We start from the raw sequence: 17,370 nt of genomic DNA, 5'->3' as shown, positions 1-17,370 counted from the left end.
GCGAAAACTAACGAACGAACAGTTCTTAGAGCTGAAGTTACACCCGGATTTCGCCAAGCACGAGATATTCGACACCGCGGATAAGCAAAAGTTGCAAAAAGCGATTTCGTGCTTGAGGAAGGAAAGAGCGAAATTTTCTTCTTCGCAAATATCGACGGGGTGTGTTCTTGGGTCGTCGCCGTCGCCGAGGAGAAGCGAGGGTGGGAGTTCGATCGTGTCCTCGAGCTCGTCGTCGTCTTCGTCGTCGTCACCGAGAAATACGACGACGAATGCGACGAATGTTGGAGGCGCGGCGAAAACGCCGAGAAGTAACGGCGTCGGCGTCGGCGCGAGGAAGACGAGCGTTCAGTCGCATCAGCAACAGCAACACCAACAAGAGAAGAGTAATTTTCAAGTGAATCAGAGAAAGCGCTCACCATTGACGGTAATTTCTTCACCATCTTCGTCTCTGGTATCGAGTACGAGTACCACCGAGCCTCGCGATTCGATGGCGAATACTAGCAGCAGCGGTAATAATAGCGCCAACTCGAACGCTATCGTCTCCGTGTGGCAAAAGAACAATTTAGTCAACGTGCAAAGAAGTAGGAACAATAACGCAGACGGTTACTATAATAATAATGCTAACGACGAAGACGAAGACCCTCGCATTCGCGTTGTCGTTCGCGCGCGTCCGTTAGCACCCCGCGAGATTGCAAAGAATGAACGCAACGTCTGCGACGCCGACCCGGACTCGAAGACTTTGACCGTCTTTGAACCAAAAGTGAAAGTTGATTTGACGAAGTTCACGGAAACGAGCGAGTTTGTGTTCGACGACGTATTCGGCGGATACTGCTCGGACGATCGCGTGTACGATAAAACTGTCGGTCCTTTGGTTCGTTCGGTTTTATGTGGCGGTAACGCGACGTGTTTCGCCTACGGTCAAACCGGTAGCGGCAAGACGTATACGATGGCGCCTTTGCCTACGCGAGCAGCGAAGGAGTTGTTGAGTGGATTTGCCGAGTTTAACAAAGTGTTCGAGGAAGAAAAGAAGAAGAATGAGTGCCCCGAGAACGGATTGAACGATGCGGCTCCAACTTCTCCAAACAACGAAGAAGACGTCGGCCAAAAAATTGAGCTTTGGGTTTCCGCCTACGAAATATACGGAGGTAAAGTGTACGATCTGTTAGCCTCTCGAGAGAAACTTCGAGTTTTAGAAGACGCGAAGAATCAAATGCAAATCGTTGGTTTATCCGAGTTTCTCTGCGAAAACGTGAGCGAAGTGGAAACGTTGATTGAACGGTCGGCTTTAGAGAGGTGCGTCGGGCAAACGGGCGCCAACGCGGAAAGCTCGCGGTCGCACGCGGTGATTCAATTATGGATAAAAGAGCGGTTACTCCCAACAAAAGCTCGAAATGGTCGACAGAAAAGTATATATCAGCGCCAGCAACAACACGATTTGATGATGAATTCGCATCGTCATCCACAGCTTCAAAATAAGAGATACCATCGAAAGCCGCTCGGAAAATTTTCTTTCATCGATCTCGCCGGTTCCGAGCGCGGCGCGGATACCACCGATACGGACCGCCAGACGCGAGCAGAAGGCGCAGAAATTAACAAATCTTTATTAGCGTTGAAAGAATGCATTCGCGCGTTGGATGGTGGCGCGACGCACGTCCCATTTCGCGGATCGAAGTTAACCGAAGTTTTGCGAGACTCGTTTTTAGGCGATAGTCGAACGGTGATGATTGCGTGCGTTTCTCCAGCCGCGGGTAGTTGCGAACACACGTTGAATACGCTTCGTTACGCAGACAGAGTGAAAGAATTGCGGAGTAACGTTGTTGGATCTCTACCGTCGTCGTCGTCATCTTCTGCAATCAGCGATGCTCCCGCGAGAAAGGCGTCGCTTCAAACATCATCATCGGTTGCTACTATTCCTGGAAAGCGAAGACCGGCTTTTGATCTCTCGTTTTGCTCGCCCGAAAGTGAACGAGCAGTAGAAAACAATCCTGCTCTGCCTTCTTCTTCAAATTCTTCTTCTTCTTCTTCGAGTCCAACATCCGCTGAGAAAACGCTCGATCGACATCAGCGGCCAGAGAAAAAGAAGGATGAAACGAACGAGAAAGAACAATCATCACGAAACCCGCTCGAAGCCGATGCTGAGATCAACAGCAAAACTGTCGTCGATGTTGTCGATGACGACGACGATTCAGAAACATCTCACCTTCTCTTTGAAAAATACGCCACCTCCCTTTCCCCGCCTCAACTCCAACGCCAACACGAAAAGCTCATCGAAACCATCTTAAAAGAAGAATTCGACTTGATCGACGCGCACCGCTCGCACGTGGAGCAATCCGTCACTCGCGCCTCGGACGCCGCCGAGCTTCTCCGCGTCGTCGACGAACCCGGTTCAGCGGTCGACGAATACGTCTTCCACTTGGCCAACTCGCTCGAGAGACAGCGCAAAGAGCTCGATCAGCTCTCCGCTCGAGTGCGGAAGTTTCAATCGCATTTGAGGAAAGAAGACGTGCTCTCGAAATTGAACATCAACAGCACAAGCGGTGCCGCAAATAGACAGGCAGCAGAGAGGAAATGATCAAAGCATCGTCGTGAATACTACTATAATACTACTACTAATGATCACACTCTTTTAGTACATTTTCTTGCTTTTTCTCTTTCCTTCGTGTATTTTTTACTCCTGTCTCTTCACTTTAACGCGCTTCTTGGTCTTCTTCTTCCGAACTTTATACTACTAATAATGGTATTCGAACGCGCTCGTCTGCAAACGCTCTGGCGCACGCACCGCCTCAGAGTCGTTGGGGGTTCTTCTTCTTCTGTAAACGATAAAGATTGTCTTTTCGCGTTGCATCGAATTCTGATCGGCGAACAAGATCTCGACGTGGAAACGCTTAGATTTATCCACGAAGCGAATAAATGTCCGTTTCATCCGGAGACATTACCGATGGCGGTTACAAGAATGGCGAGCGATGAAGACACCGCTATCGTCCAATATTATTTAGAACACGTGTCGAGGAACTTTCTGGAAAGGAACCAAAGAATGGTGAAAAGAGCGGCGATGTATTGTTGTAAGTTTGGGTATGAAAAGACGTTGAGATTGGTCGTGGAAACGGTAAGGCGAAGAGCACCAATGGTGTCGCCGTGGTCGCCGTGGTGCTTGTTTTGGTGCAAACAGGGAGGTTATGGAGATATTTTGAATTTCTGTGTGCAGAATGGGTGTCCAGAAGTACACTTATACGACAACAACGAGTTGTATTCTCAGGGAGTACTTGGACGATCGATTCGTTTGGGCGTCCCGTACTATCGAAAATGCATGCGAGCAGAAAATCGACCGAAGAATTTACCGTACTGTTGTGAACTGCACAGAACGTGTTGCACGTGCGCAGGTTTTGGTCATATCATGAAAACCGTGCGCATTCCTCGAACCGGTGGTTCGTTCCAGGAAAAAAGTATTTGCGACGCCTGTCGCGGTCTCGGCGTCTTCCCCGAGCGAGATCGAGACGGTGATATTTTCTTCGACGCTGTCCTCGCCGCGTAACTTTTTAAGAACGAGATATATGCGAGGTAAAAACTCTTTCAATTTTTTCTACTTCTTAGTATCACAATCGCGCGTTTCTCTCCTCCTCCTTTCTCTCTGTTTCTATCTTTCACTCTCTCTCTCTCTCTCTCTCTCTCTTCTCTCTCAATTCAAAACGATGACTTCGTTCTCCGCGTCCGTCGTCGCCCTCTCTCTCTTCTTTCTTCTTTCCTCTTCTTCGACAGTACCTCGTTTGGATTCGAGGAGCGCGTCGATTGCACCGTCGACGTTGCCGTGCGTTTTCACGAGCGCATCTTTGAGGTTATCCGAGCTGAACCGCGCGTTCAGTTGCATATTCATCGCGAGAAGTTTCTGTCGCATGACCGAAACTTTTCGATCCGCGGTGCGCTCGTCGTAAAAAAAATCTTCTTCTTCGTACTCGTCTTCTTTCTCGTCGCGGCGAGCGAAACGCCCTCCTTCTCTTCCACGTGCTGCCGTTTGTGCTCTGGCTCTCGCGTACGCGCCGGGTGTCCATCCTCTTTTTTTCACCGTCGCGAAATGTTTCGCTTTCGGCTTCGCCACGATTTTCCCGTCCTTCTTTACGAATGGATTTTCGATAAAAAGTTTCTTTTGCGCTTTTTCCTTCTTCTTCTTCTCCTCGTTCTCTTTCAAAACTTCGTCCAGCGTCTGCACTCGCGTACGTTTATGCGGCGTGTCGTATTCCGGGTGCACTTTGAGGAACTTCTTATCGCTCGTGATGTTTTCTCCTTTGACGAGTAAGATCTCGTCGTCCAAGCCGTTGTTCACGAAAACTTTAATTCGATGTCGGTTTCTCTCTCTGTCGTAGTTGAGCCAAAGCGCTTTGCGACCGTTGTACGCCTCGCCACTTTTCATGCCGACGATGATGACTTCTTCGCCTGTTTTGCGCGTCATCGCGTGTGCCCGTGTTTTACAACGCGCGCGCCCGTCGTGTTTTCAAGATATAAAAATATGAGGAAAAAAACGTCTTTCAGTCAATTGAAAAGACACATGTGCCATTTGTTTCTTGTAGTGTTGTTCGAAATAAAAGTAACGCAAGAACGCAAGAAGAACGCGCGCCATGGCACCTAAACGCAGTCCAACAACAGCAGGACTCGGCCGAGGAAAACGCGCGAAAAACAACCTCGTGTGTATCGTCGGGTTAAAAAATCGTCCGGATCTCAACGGGAGATATGGAACCGTGATCGCTCACGACAAGAGTACCGACAGATACACCGTGAAAGTGAGTGGCAAAAAAAACGAAGAAGAAGAATCCGTGCTTGTGAAGAGCGAGAATGTAACGAACGTTGACTCTAAGAGAGCCATTCAAGCGAGGAAGAAAGGGCAGTTCAACACGTTAGAGAAGCTGTTCGCGAAGAAGACAGGTGGGCAGCAGCAGACGGAAGAAGAAGACAGGGCGGCGAAAACGCATATTTTCACATCTCCCAAAGTCAAGGTGAAGAAAGAGGAGCACGGAAGCACTGACGACGACACCAACGACGACGACGACGAGGGAGACAAACGCGAGCAACACCAAAAAACTTCCGCGAGAGAGCGAAACAACAACACGGTGGTCGACGCGGGAAACACAGTGTCTCCTTCTTCTTCGTTTCCTCGGTTCCCACCGGACGGTACCGCAGTTCCCGGCCCGAGCGCCTCGTGGTTTCTCTTTCAGCTCCAAAAAAGAGAGAAAGAAAGAGGAAGAGAAAAGAAAGCAAAAGAGGGACCAAAAAAACTAATTTAGGGTTTAAATTTTCTTTTTTCAGTTTGTGTAAAATAAAAAACAGACCACGTGGCCTCTTGTGACCGCGCGTTTGCATCTCGCGCAGATTTCTCTCGTGTGGTCGTTTCGAGCCGTTTCTGACCAGAAACTCGGACGTTTTCTGTTGATGCGTGTAATCGTCATTGATATCAGCGCTTCGTATATACACACACGCACACACGCACAGACGATACCCTTTGTTTGTTCTCGAACGTTCAAAGTTATACACATCGTACCTTTTTTAAACAACTTTTAATTTAACACTAAACAAAATGTTACGTCACGCCAGCAAACGCGCTTTGCGTCACTCTGCTTTGTCCGGGACGAAGGCCACGTCGATGACGCCGATGATTTCTGCAAACGTCGTCGGGCAACAACACGTTCCTACTGTCGCGCAACCCTCTTCAGCGAACGCGAGACGATCGAAACACGAGGAGGCGAAATCGAGAGACCCGAGATGCCAACACGATTGGACGAAACCGTTCCACGCGAGTCCGTTACCCTTGGACGCGGCGGGTGGGCTTTTGGAGTACTCCGTGGTGTACACGGACCGGTCGATGAACCACATGTCGAAGCCGTTTTGCGACATCATGAAAAATTTGAACGAAAGTTTGAAAGAGGCGTACAACGCGGCGTCGGTAATCATCATGCCAGGGTCCGGGACGTACGGGATGGAAGCGGTGGCGAGACAGTGGTGCACCGGGAAGAAGGCGTTGGTTTTGCGCAACGGGTATTTCTCGTACAGGTGGACCGATATCTTCGAGCAAACGAACATCCCGAGCGAAACTATCGTGATGAGAGGACAACCGGTGGATCCGGAGAACGCGCAGCCGCACTTTGCGCCGGCGCCGATTGAAGAGGTCGTGAAGACGATCATGGCGGAGAAACCGGCGGTGGTTTTTGCGCCGCACGTGGAGACGTCAACCGGTATCATCTTGCCGGACGACTACATCAAGCAAGTCGCGAGCGCGGTGCACGCGCACGGGGGTTTGTTTGTTTTGGATTGCATCGCGAGTGGTCACGTGTGGGTTGACATGAAAGAAACCGGCGTGGACGCTATTTTGTCCGCCCCGCAAAAAGGTTGGACCGGGCCGGCGTGTTCGAGTGTGATTATGCTCGGGGAAAGAGGCACGCACGCGACGAGAAACACGACGAGCACGTCGATGGTCATCAACATGAGAAAGTGGTTGGAAGTCATGGATTCGTACGTCAACGGCGGGTTTGCGTACTACACGACCATGCCGACGGACGCGTTGTCCTTGTTTAACGGAGCCGCGAACGAAACGAAGAAGATTGGTTTTGAGAAAGTCAAACAAATGGCGTGGGATTTAGGCATGGGCACGAGAAAGATGATGGAATCGAAAGGCTTGAAATCCGTCGCCGCGCCTGGTTTCCAAGCGCCCGGTGTGGTCGTCTCTTACACCCCGGAACCGAACATGTTTAACATCTTCAAGGGTAAAGGGATGCAAATCGCCGCGGGCGTGCCGTTTATGATCAACGAGCCCGCCGGTAACTTCACCTTCCGCATCGGTTTGTTCGGTTTGGACAAGGTTGTCAACAAAGACCGAACGATTAGCATCTTGGAAGAAAAGTTGGACGAAATCCTGCCGGAAATCGAGAAAGCTGAAGCCGAGAAGACGGCTTAAATATATTTTATAACGTGTGCGTGTAAATGGCGAAGACAAAGAAGAAGACCAAGAAGAGATTTGAGGAAAAAGAAATAAAGCGAGGAGAGAAGAGAAAAGCGAACCGCGGGAAAGAAAGAAGAGATACTACAGTTGTACAATACATCAGAGAACGAATCAATATCGAAAACAACACATTAAATATATAAATATATATAGAGCAGTTGTATTAAAATTACTATTATAACTACCATACGTACTGAATCCTTCCTCCTTTCGATCCCGTCGAGACCGCGCGTACGAGTCGTTGTCGTCAAAAAGGCACCTCCAATGCTTTGAAGAACAAGTCGTTACAAGAAAAAAACGTCCTCATACACAAAAGAAACATGACCGGCTGCTTGAACTCCTATTATTCGCGAGGTCTGTCGCCGCTCGTGACAAAACACATGCATTCCCCTATTAGGAGCATCATCCGTGGTGGTAGTCATCGCGCACCCGTCGTCGTTGTCCTCGGGGAAATTCAACAACGTCGAGGTGGCGGCTCCTCTTCTTCTTCATCTGGAGGCGGCCGAGGTCAAGGCGGCCGGGGAGACCGACGACGATCTTCTGAAGAGGATTACAAGATAACTTTACGTTCTATACGCAAAAATTCAAAAAGGTTCGACACGGACGAGCAAGTTTCCGAGATGTACGCGCGCTCGGCGTTGTTAAAAAAAGCGCACGAATCTGGCATGCCAGCGGTGCAATTGGCGAGCGGGAAGGCGAACATTTTCATGGACGGGAATCCAATCGTGTACGGAGGTGCGATTGATCGTATGGAGAACGACCCGAAAGATGGACAAGTTGTCGGAGTGTTCGATCATAATCAACGACCGATCGGGTGGGGAACGTTTAATTCGAGCAGCATGTTTCGCGTGCGGATGATGGAGTTGGCGAAGGAGACGGAGTCGCCGATTTTGATTAAGCGGGTGGTGAAGAAGAGGATCGAGGAAGCGAAGATGTTGAGAGATAAAGTTTTAGATCTTAAAAATGGAAAAACGAATGCGTATAGGTTGGTGAATAGCGAAGGCGATCGGCTTTCAGGGATAATTATCGATAAGTACGGGAACGACAACCATTTCGTCGTTTCTTCGTCGGCAGGTTGGGTGGAAGCGCAAAGAGGCGATATCATCGAGGCGTTGAGAGAGGTGATGTTGAAAGAAAACGAAAACATGACGGTTGTGTGGAGAAGAGACGTAGACATGTACGCTTTAGAAGGTGTCGGGGTGACCGAAAAGGTATCCGTGTACGATAAGAACGGCGACGACGCGTCGGCTTCGTTGCCGAGCGAGATTGAAATCACTGAGAACGGGGTGAAATATTTGGTCAATCTGACCGAAGGGCACAAAACGGGGTTTTACGTCGACCAACGCGACAATCGAGCGTTTATCGGTGAGTTGAGTAAAACGAGTAACGATAACAGTGATTTCAGCGTCTTGGATTGCTGCACGTACACCGGCGGCTTCGCCATCAACGCCGCCGTGGCGGGATGCAAAAACGTCACCGCCGTCGACTCCTCCAAAATAGTCCTCTCCATCGCCGCAAGGAACGCCGAACTGAACAACGTCCAGGATCAAATCAATTTTGTTCCCTCCGACGCCTTCGATTACCTCGACGACTGCATCGCCAACAACCGCCAATACGACGTTCTCGTGCTCGATCCTCCCAAGTTCGCGCCTACGGTCAAATCTTTATCCAAATCGCTCTTAAAATACATCGGATTAAACGCTCGCGCCATGCGATGCGTCAAACCAGGCGGTATTTTAATATCCTGCAGTTGCTCCGGAGCAGTCACGCAGCGAAAACTGTTACCATCCATCGTCTTTGAAGCTTCCCAAGCGGCGAACCGAAGGATCGCGAAAGTCCGCGACGGCGGATGCGGCGCCGATCAACCGATCGACCCCATGTTCCCAGAGGGTGAATATTTGAGCGTTTTAGCCGTGCGCGTGATGTAAGGAGTACATTTCCTCTGGCCGTTACATAAAACCACACGATAGTGATGATGATAGAAATTTTGTATTTGTTTTGCGAAAGTGTTGCTGTTTATATACACGTGCTTACTCCTTAAAAGGTCGAATAAAAACAACTCCACAAAAAAAAGGTAATCCATCTTTTGCAAAGCATTACGTTTTATTAGTCGTGGGGGGTGTTGTGTGTTTGGCACGATGGGCCTGGACTTGGACTCGTGCATAGAGCGGGTATGTTTTTTCGTTGTGAAACTCTTTACATTCTCTCTTTCGCGCGTCTCTGCAAGTAGTATTATTTCCGTTTCATCCATTTCTCTTCTTTAGGTCTCGCCGTCGTCTTGTACTCACGAACTTCTCTCTCTCTCTCTCTTTCTTCTGTGAATGAAACGCTAAATGACAAAACATAAAACAGATTAAACGGTGCGAATCTCTGACCGAACCGGAACTCGAACAGCTCTGTTTAAAATGCAAAGACGTGCTCGTGGAAGAGTCGAACGTGCAACCGGTGTCCTCCCCGGTGACGGTCTGTGGGGACATCCACGGGCAATTTCACGACCTGTTGAAGCTGTTCCAAACTGGAGGGGAAGTGCCCGAGACGAACTACGTCTTCATGGGGGACTTCGTCGATAGAGGATATAACAGTTTAGAAGTGTTCACGCTGTTGATGTTGCTCAAGGTGAAATATCCGGCGCACGTGACGCTGTTGCGGGGGAATCACGAGAGTCGACAGATTACGCAAGTGTACGGGTTTTTCGACGAGTGCACGAGGAAGTACGGGAACGCGAACGCGTGGAGGTGGTGCACGGACGTTTTTGATTACTTGACGTTAGCGGCGGTGATTGAAGGGCGCGTTTTGTGCGTCCACGGGGGGTTAAGTCCGGATGTTCGGTCGATTGATCAAATTCGGACCGTGGATCGCGTGTGCGAAATTCCTCACGAAGGCGCGTTTTGCGATTTGATGTGGTCTGACCCCGAGGATATCGAACGGTGGGCGATTTCGCCGAGAGGCGCGGGATGGTTGTTCGGGCGAAAAGTTGTAGAGGAGTTTAACCACGGGAACGGGTTAGAGTTAATTGCACGCGCGCATCAGCTCGTCCAAGAAGGCTTGAAATACCAGTTCCCGGAGAGGAGTTTAGTCACCGTCTGGTCTGCCCCGAACTACTGTTATCGGTGCGGCAACGTAGCCTCGATGTTAAGTTTTGATAGCGAAATGGATAGGTCGGTGAAATATTTCACGGAAACGAGCGAGAATGCAAACATGTCCGCGCCGAGAAACATAGCCGCCGGGTATTTCTTATAATAAGAGAGAGAGCGAAGGAGTTTAGAATATAAAAGTAGCGAGATAGCAGAGAACATTATGGGTATAGCACAGCAGAATGACCGAAACCAGCGCGTATATTGTAATATAGATACAATTATATACTACGTATGTACTAGGTATTCGTTTCTCTCTTTCTCTATTCTATTCCGCCTCCGGCTCTCTATTATTATAAATACGCGTGTTAATACATCAAGTGTGTTTTGCTGCTGCGTTTTCGGCGGCGGCACATTCTTTTGCAGCAGCAGCAGCACATCTCTTTCGTCTCTCTCTCACCAATATTAATTCTTCTTGTTCATTTTCAAGCTCATCTTCGCTCGCAATCGTTTCAGCTCTTTCTTCTTTCCTTTCACTTCCAAAGGCGTCTTCGCGTCCGTCCAATTCGAAAGCTCTTCTTTTTCCAACTTCGCGATCGACGCGTTCAATTGTTCCCGTTTTTTATAATCCATATTCCGGTCGTGCGGATTGATTCTCTTCGCGGGCGTTCGCGATTTCGAGCGGTGCGTTTTACCCAATACACCGAGCGTGCCTCGGTTGCCGCGTTTAATCACCGGTTGGCGTTTGATTTTGCCCGCCATTTTGGATGTGTGTTTGTTGTGAGGAGGAAAGGTGTGTGATGAGGAAACTCGCATCAAAGAGTCGGACGATGATTCGTGTACATTTTTTTTTTGCATTTTGATTACACCCCATTATTACAGTCTCTTCTTGAGTAGCACTAGTTTTACAGTTTTTGTTGTGCGTGTTCTGGGGTACTTTACAGTTCTCGATGTTTAAGATATTTGCGTTCCGCTCCGCCCGCGGATTCTTTGATGATAGCGTACAAGATTCCGGATTCTTAAGCAAACGCTCGCGACCGAAGGTGGTTCCACGCTTCTCTTCTCGCGCTCACGCGTGCGCCTCGGTGTTTCTGTACACCTCGTACGCCTCGCCGTCTTCAAAGATGATCAGCTGTCCCGGTTGTACCTTCGTCTTCTGTTTTCGTTGCACTTTCCTCGTCTGTCCTTTCGTGGACAACAGAAACGAGCCGTGCACGGCGGAAACTTCCAACTCTCGGTCATCCTTCCCGGAAACAGAGAACTGGATCGCGTTCTTATCCACTTGAAGGACACCTCCGGACGATTTTACCAGACGGTTCACGTCGATGGCTTCGATCGGACAGTGGCGTGGTGCGGACGACACGCGGTCCAGCCCGTGGTCGCCCGTTCGTGATTTTTCGCAATCCGGGGCATCCAACACCCACTTTTTATTTGTGATATTTTATCGAATGTTGTATTCGTCGAGGATGAGAAGGATGTGAGGAGAACGCGCAAAAAAGGTGAGTAGTCGCGAGGAAAAGAGCGCAGAGTGTTTAAGAGTAAGAGTAAGAGTAGTACAGAGGAGCACTTCCGCGCTTCTCGATACTCGTTAAAGATGTGAGAAAAAAAATATCTTTCAACAGAAAAGAATTGGAAAGAAGATCTCTCGTTTACCTTGGTCACGTTCGTGACCACCAAACTTCTTCTCCCGTTTTGCTTGGTGCGGTGAGCGACCGCCGAGATGCTCGTTGCAAAACGTGTCGTCGTCGTCGTAAACATTATTTTATCTTTCGCAGTAAAAGTGTGTCGTTGTTCCTCCTGATGTGGTCTTCAATACTATGAAGAGAATTCAGAGCAAAAAGGGCGAAAAGAAAAGAAAAAATGCTGAGCTGGCAAGAATTTAATTGACTAAATAATTGAGAGCAGCAAAAAGCTTGCTTCAGATATAAATAACACGAGAAAGGATGACGATGCTTTCGAGAACTCCGGTGGTCGTTTCTTCGCCCTCTTCTTCGTCGAAGAAGAAGAGGCGCGAACGACTTTGTCGCGCGAAGGCGACGTCATCAAAACCGAACAACGCGTCGACCACAAAAACGCCAGTTCCCGAAACGAAGAAAACGGACGTGATGATGATGATGTCAGGGAAAACGCAGCGACGGAGAGACGTGTTCGCCGTGGGGGTTCTTTTCCTCTCTCTGGGTGCTTCTTCTTCGAAGGAAAGCGCGTTTGCCTACGGTACGGGAGGATGGAAAGATTGCGAACCGATCTGCGACTCCTTGAAAGGCGGCTTCGCCGCGCAGCAAAAGTTGCAAGAGGAGATGATGCGACAGTCGATGGGTGGTGACGACACCGGTGCTGAAGCGAAAGAGGAAAGCAAAGGCAAAAAAGCCGCAGTATCGGAGAGGGAAAAGAGGAAGAAGAACTTGAGATAGATGGAGAGAGAGAGAGAGAGTTTGGTGTCGTTATGAATGCGAATAGTATAACACCCAGATTCGTTCGTTTGTTTGCGCCGCGCTCGCGGTAGTATTATTAAGTTATTATTATTCCTTTAGCGTATTCAATCCGCTCGTTCCGAGTAACTCCAACTTCTCGAACGCGTTTTTGAAATCCGCGAAGAACTTTTTCTGATCTTTCGCGTACACGTCCACGTATTTTTTAAAGTTTTCGTCTTCCAATAAGACGATATCGGACGGTAACATCATGAGCTGCCCGCTCGGATCTTCGTATTGGAATTTTTTCGTCTTTGTATTCTCGGTCCATTTGAGGCCTTTCAATAAGCCGTAATAGGAGTTATTGAACAACAAAGGCGTGGAGGACCACGGGCCGACGTAACCACTGGCATCGGCGTGACACCTTCCCAAGGCGTGCGCACCAGATAACGCGACAATCTCCTGGTCGTCGAATCCCATTCGATAAAAGACGTCTCTCAAACCTTGCGTCGTTTTTGGTCCGGCGTGATCGCCTTTATCCGCATCAGGTAAGCGCCCATTCGGAGTCACTTTCGACGGGTCCATCTCGTCCACTCTTCCGTATTTAAACTCCATGGTTGGCCCGCCCATTTCTTCGATGGCGACTTTCCCCGCGTACGCGTACATATCCGCGTACGAAATTTTTGGATTTCGCTCCTTGATCGGTTCCAAAGCCGCCACCATCTTGTCCAACCCGGCGTTGCCGCCGTGCGCGAGTTCTTCCTTAAACCGAATAGTTCCACCAGATGAACCCCCGGTTTGTGTCATTTTATCGTACGTACCTGATGAATGCCACGCTAATCGTACCAAAGTCGGCCCTAAGTTTGCGTCTTTTTCCATCAAAGCTTTCACGTCTTTTCTCAATTGTTTAAAATCTTTTTCCGAGTCAGCCGCCTTGTTGAGAGAGGATTCCCCGTTGGATGCTCGAGCAAACGGCGGGGCAGATCCTTGCACGACTGTACTCATCCCTACCATACCCACGATGCCTACGAGTGCTCGAAACACGTCTCTTTTCGTTAACGAGAGGTGAATGAGGTCTTCGTCTGATTTGAGGACGCAGTATTCAATCATGTCTTCTTCTTCCTCGATTGGATTAGGAGTCGAATTCATTATTAATAATTTACCCTCATCGTCCGATGAGAATGATTTTGATCGAAAAGTGCTGATTGATTTTTTCTGCTTTTGTTGTTGTTCCTTAAAGGAAGAAAAACCACCACCACGAGCGACGCATCTGTTGCTGTGCGTATTAGTATCACTACCACCCGACGTCAACGAAGAAGAGCAGCGGATTTTGCTCGTCGTGGGCATCATCTTAATCATCATCACGTACTAAGAATAAGGGTAATGATACGAAAAAGCGTCGTTTGAAATAAAGCACTTTTTGATAGATATTTTTCGCCTTTTTGGCGGCAATTTTTCAAATCTTTTTTTTTTTTTTCAGCCTCACGAAAAGAGAGTGTTTGTTGCGCTTATTACACGCGAGTTCAAGAACAGAGTAATAATTACAAAGGAGCAAAGATTATAGTAGCTTTTTTCAAAGTGTGCGAGAAGATTTCATCAAAAAAAAGTTTACTCGTCCCAGTCTTCTATGACGGTTCCGACGCCGGCGTCGACGTCGCCGAACTTTTCGGGCGCTTTTGAACCGCCTAAAAGCTTCGCGACGAAACCTTTTTTCTCTTTTTTCACCTCGACCGGAGCGCAGACGCCGTCGTTATTAAAGACGACTTCGGGAGTTGATTTACACTGCCCATCGCACGTGCAACTCAAGAAGCCGTTTTCTTTGATCATTTCGTGGAACGGGTCGTTTTTACGCACCGCGAGCATGGCTAACGTTCTCGTTTTCGATTTGGTTTGCTTAAAAATTTCTTCCAACGCCGGCGAGTAGGTGTAGTCGTCGATTAATAAGAACGAGGGTTTGACCGCGGTGAACAAACCAGCGCCGAGAGAATCCGAAATGTCTTCGTTTTGGTTCGCGTTAAACTCCGCGTCGACTTTCTCTTCGTCGATGGTGTTCGCTTTGATCGCGTTACTGCCGCCGTTACCCGCGCCGGCGACGTAGACCAGAAATTCCGGGAACTCTCTCGAAAACGCGGCGGCTTTGTCGAACGAGGTCGCGGTGAACGAAACCGCTTTCACGAACGCCGAGTTCATGGCGTCTCGCAGTTTCGGTCGCAAATCTTTGAAAAACACGTCGCCGTCAAACGCAAAGACGGTTGGAATTTCCACGTTTTCGCCGTGGTACAAGTTGCTCACGCTCAACGCGTATTGTAAACTGACCGCCGGTTCAATGGTGTGTTTCCCGAACGCCGAGCGACGCTTGACGAATAAGTCGTTCGCGGATTTAATATTACCGGCTTTTTCACCCCAAACGTGCGCGTTGACTAAAGCGGCGACGACGTTGTCTTCTCTCGATAGGTGTAAATTTTGATCCTTTTGCGCCCAGTTTTGTTCCAAAGCGGTGAATACATTCGAATTGCCTTCCCAGACTCGAACGACGCCGGATAAATGCGCCGCGTTCATTAACCGTTTCGCGACGTGCGCGAATGGACCTAAACTCGCGCCTAAAAACGTCGCCGAAAAATACGGCGCGTATTTCGATTGCCCGGTCGTTTCGTTCATCCAGTTTGGCGATTTCGGACCTCGGTATTCGAACTCGATAAACGGCGGCTGCGGCGGCGGCGGCGGAGATGTGTTGATTTTTTCCACGTGCTCTTTCTTTCTCTTCTTCTCGCGATCTTTGAACGATTTCTTCTTCGCGTCGGACTCTTTTTGTTTCTTAACGTCTTCCAAGTGTTTCTTGGATAAGAGCATGCGCCGGTTCAACGAGGATTCTCCTCCTATAAATTCGCCGCCGCCGTTCACGCCGGATTCAATTTCACCGTCTTCAGAGGACATCTGCACGGGGTCCGTTAACTCTCTCGACTTCAACTTTTCCGTCGGCTCTAACAACCCCGGCCGTCGTAACCTTTCCTTACCAATCGCCGCCCGTCGCGCTCGAATGCCGATTTCGCTATTACTCAACGCCTGGAAATACGTCGCCAATAAAACCTCCGGTAACGTTCTCATGCTCATCGATTGGCCTTTCACTTTACGTTCGAACGGATTCACCGTTTCCACAGTCGCGGAATCGAATTTGCAGTAATTCTTACTGAAAAAATCAATCTGCGCGTCCTTCAACAAGTTTTGCCTGCACGACGTGGAAAGATGATGCGACAACGGCGGCGGCGACGGTTGACTCGGCGGCGGTGGCGGTGGCGAAGGCGCATCTGGTATCTCGTAATTCGATCGTTCTCTCACTAAACTCGCCTCGGCCGCGGTTAATTGCGCCTGTAAAAACAGGTCGTCGCCGTCGTCTACACTCGAGTCGCCTCCTTCTTCGTTTAAAGCCGCCGCGCTACTCTCGTCCTCGCTCTTCGTATCTTCTTCTTCTACTCCACCACCACCAAAGTGCGCCTTCGGATTAAACGGCTTTTCGTTGGCGTTTTCAAACACATTCTCCCCAATAACACCGCCACTCCTCTCAGATGCGCGCCCCGAACTTTCTTCACCAGAAGGACGACTATTCGCCACCATCGCCGCGAGCGCGTACTCCTCCCTCAAATTTTCCTCGTACTTTTGCGCATTCGCCTTTTCAAAATCGTAACTCGTGTACGCCCGAAACGCCTCTCTCGCGCGTCTCGCGTGGTCTTTCACTTTCACTTTCACCTCGTTTCTTCCGTTTTCAATCGATCGGTGAATGTATACGTCTTTCGGTGCGAACTGTTCGACGAGGAAGATGCACGCGAACGTTATCGCTATCGCGACCAAAAGGAACCGGCAGACTGAAAATTCGTATCGCTGTTGCGCGTAATAATAAAACTTCTTCTTCTTCTTCTCGTGTTGGTACGCGCGAGCGACGTTGTTTAAAGCGTGTTTCGAAGACTTTTTTCTCTTCTGGTTGTTGTCGTCGTTGTCGTCGTTTCCTCTCCCGTCGTCGTCGTCTGAATCGTAATCATTTTCATCATCTTCGTCCCCGTCGGAATCAATCGTAAACGTCTTTGAGTGTTGTCTTCTTTGCTCCCGTTGTTGTCCTCGATTCTTGCCTCCCCATGATACCTTGGCCAAACCGACGCCTCCTTTAGTCGTCGCAGTATTCGGAGGAGGAACCGGCATTGGTTGTGACGTTTGTCGCGACGATGGTGCGTCTTTATCTGAGTAGCGTGTTGTGTGCGACGACGACGAGTGACGATATATCTTCGTTCACTTTTGATTGGATGTCTCCACTTTGTATTGCGCATCGCGGAAGAGTTGATTGATACATAAGTCTCTCCTCTTTATATTGTCGGGTTTCAAAGAAGAGAGAGTGTCGAGAGAAAAGAACACCGTCGAGAAGAGGTTTCGCGCTCTCTCTGATCTTCTTAAAAGCGAACAACGCGATTTTCTTCTCGCGCGCGTTCGCAGAAGGAACGGCGTTTTGTTGTCATCAATTAAAATTCAATGACGCCGACGACTTCTGCGCAAGGTATGGAGAATACTACGAAGAAACGCGCGGCGACGATCATCTGCGCTTTACTCCTTCTGAGCGGTGTGATGGCACTCTCGTCCGTGATTCTCGTCGCGGAAAAAAGAACGTCCTCGAGGAATTCGTCTCGTGCGCTCGAGAAGAGAGGGAGTGGTACTCAAAGTGCGTTTCGATTCCTCGATTCCGTGGTCGAGGGAAAGAGGAAGGCGAGTGGTGCGAAGAAAAAAAAAGGGTTCGTCGACGTCGTCGAAGACGATCAGATGGGCGATTTGATCGTCGTGAAAGAAGACAACCAAGAAGAAGAGGAAGGGTTGTAGTGAAGAGCTCAGAAGAAGGAGTATTTAGTGTAGTAGCGCTGTATTGTTA

At 49.1% G+C, this 17,370-nt stretch overlaps 12 protein-coding genes across 12 annotated transcripts; 8 read left to right on the top strand and 4 right to left on the bottom strand.

The window, feature by feature from the left end:
- Positions 1 to 487: 487 nt before the first annotated feature.
- Bathy09g00940 (MCAK-like kinesin) lies at positions 488 to 2,572 on the top strand (the record flags this gene model as incomplete). Its single annotated transcript, XM_007510920.1, has 1 exon — positions 488 to 2,572. The coding sequence occupies one exon, from the start codon at positions 488 to 490 to the stop codon at positions 2,570 to 2,572; it is 2,085 nt and encodes a 694-aa protein (XP_007510982.1).
- A 381-nt stretch (positions 2,573 to 2,953) lies between these two features.
- On the top strand, positions 2,954 to 3,532 carry Bathy09g00930 (unknown protein; the record flags this gene model as incomplete). The annotated part of the gene is made up of 1 exon (XM_007511270.1): positions 2,954 to 3,532. One exon carries the CDS (start codon positions 2,954 to 2,956, stop codon positions 3,530 to 3,532), a length of 579 nt encoding a protein of 192 aa, XP_007511332.1.
- A 144-nt stretch (positions 3,533 to 3,676) lies between these two features.
- Bathy09g00920 (unknown protein) lies at positions 3,677 to 4,444 on the bottom strand (the record flags this gene model as incomplete). Its single annotated transcript, XM_007510972.1, has 1 exon — positions 3,677 to 4,444. The coding sequence occupies one exon, from the start codon at positions 4,442 to 4,444 to the stop codon at positions 3,677 to 3,679; it is 768 nt and encodes a 255-aa protein (XP_007511034.1).
- A 166-nt stretch (positions 4,445 to 4,610) lies between these two features.
- Positions 4,611 to 5,273, top strand: Bathy09g00910 (unknown protein; the record flags this gene model as incomplete). The annotated part of the gene is made up of 1 exon (XM_007511200.1): positions 4,611 to 5,273. The coding sequence occupies one exon, from the start codon at positions 4,611 to 4,613 to the stop codon at positions 5,271 to 5,273; it is 663 nt and encodes a 220-aa protein (XP_007511262.1).
- Positions 5,274 to 5,563: 290 nt separating this feature from the next.
- Positions 5,564 to 6,937, top strand: Bathy09g00900 (aminotransferase, class V; the record flags this gene model as incomplete). The annotated part of the gene is made up of 1 exon (XM_007511230.1): positions 5,564 to 6,937. The coding sequence occupies one exon, from the start codon at positions 5,564 to 5,566 to the stop codon at positions 6,935 to 6,937; it is 1,374 nt and encodes a 457-aa protein (XP_007511292.1).
- A 365-nt stretch (positions 6,938 to 7,302) lies between these two features.
- Positions 7,303 to 8,910, top strand: Bathy09g00890 (putative methyltransferase; the record flags this gene model as incomplete). The annotated part of the gene is made up of 1 exon (XM_007510812.1): positions 7,303 to 8,910. One exon carries the CDS (start codon positions 7,303 to 7,305, stop codon positions 8,908 to 8,910), a length of 1,608 nt encoding a protein of 535 aa, XP_007510874.1.
- Positions 8,911 to 9,120: 210 nt separating this feature from the next.
- Positions 9,121 to 10,222, top strand: Bathy09g00880 (predicted protein; the record flags this gene model as incomplete). Its single annotated transcript, XM_007510971.1, has 2 exons — positions 9,121 to 9,153; positions 9,335 to 10,222. 2 exons carry the CDS (start codon positions 9,121 to 9,123, stop codon positions 10,220 to 10,222), a joined length of 921 nt encoding a protein of 306 aa, XP_007511033.1.
- A 299-nt stretch (positions 10,223 to 10,521) lies between these two features.
- Bathy09g00870 (unnamed protein product) lies at positions 10,522 to 10,818 on the bottom strand (the record flags this gene model as incomplete). The annotated part of the gene is made up of 1 exon (XM_007511044.1): positions 10,522 to 10,818. The coding sequence occupies one exon, from the start codon at positions 10,816 to 10,818 to the stop codon at positions 10,522 to 10,524; it is 297 nt and encodes a 98-aa protein (XP_007511106.1).
- Positions 10,819 to 11,999: 1,181 nt separating this feature from the next.
- Positions 12,000 to 12,467, top strand: Bathy09g00860 (predicted protein; the record flags this gene model as incomplete). The annotated part of the gene is made up of 1 exon (XM_007511002.1): positions 12,000 to 12,467. The coding sequence occupies one exon, from the start codon at positions 12,000 to 12,002 to the stop codon at positions 12,465 to 12,467; it is 468 nt and encodes a 155-aa protein (XP_007511064.1).
- Positions 12,468 to 12,575: 108 nt separating this feature from the next.
- On the bottom strand, positions 12,576 to 13,814 carry Bathy09g00850 (cytochrome c peroxidase; the record flags this gene model as incomplete). The annotated part of the gene is made up of 1 exon (XM_007510937.1): positions 12,576 to 13,814. The coding sequence occupies one exon, from the start codon at positions 13,812 to 13,814 to the stop codon at positions 12,576 to 12,578; it is 1,239 nt and encodes a 412-aa protein (XP_007510999.1).
- A 258-nt stretch (positions 13,815 to 14,072) lies between these two features.
- Positions 14,073 to 16,655, bottom strand: Bathy09g00840 (unknown protein; the record flags this gene model as incomplete). The annotated part of the gene is made up of 1 exon (XM_007511248.1): positions 14,073 to 16,655. The coding sequence occupies one exon, from the start codon at positions 16,653 to 16,655 to the stop codon at positions 14,073 to 14,075; it is 2,583 nt and encodes an 860-aa protein (XP_007511310.1).
- A 324-nt stretch (positions 16,656 to 16,979) lies between these two features.
- Bathy09g00830 (unknown protein) lies at positions 16,980 to 17,321 on the top strand (the record flags this gene model as incomplete). Its single annotated transcript, XM_007511032.1, has 1 exon — positions 16,980 to 17,321. The coding sequence occupies one exon, from the start codon at positions 16,980 to 16,982 to the stop codon at positions 17,319 to 17,321; it is 342 nt and encodes a 113-aa protein (XP_007511094.1).
- Between the last annotated feature and the right edge of the window lie 49 nt (positions 17,322 to 17,370).

This window comes from Bathycoccus prasinos (assembly GCF_002220235.1).
Source record: "Bathycoccus prasinos genomic : Chromosome_9".
Taxonomy (NCBI): Eukaryota; Viridiplantae; Chlorophyta; class Mamiellophyceae; order Mamiellales; family Bathycoccaceae; genus Bathycoccus; species Bathycoccus prasinos.
This window is presented reverse-complemented; position numbering and strand designations above follow the sequence as displayed.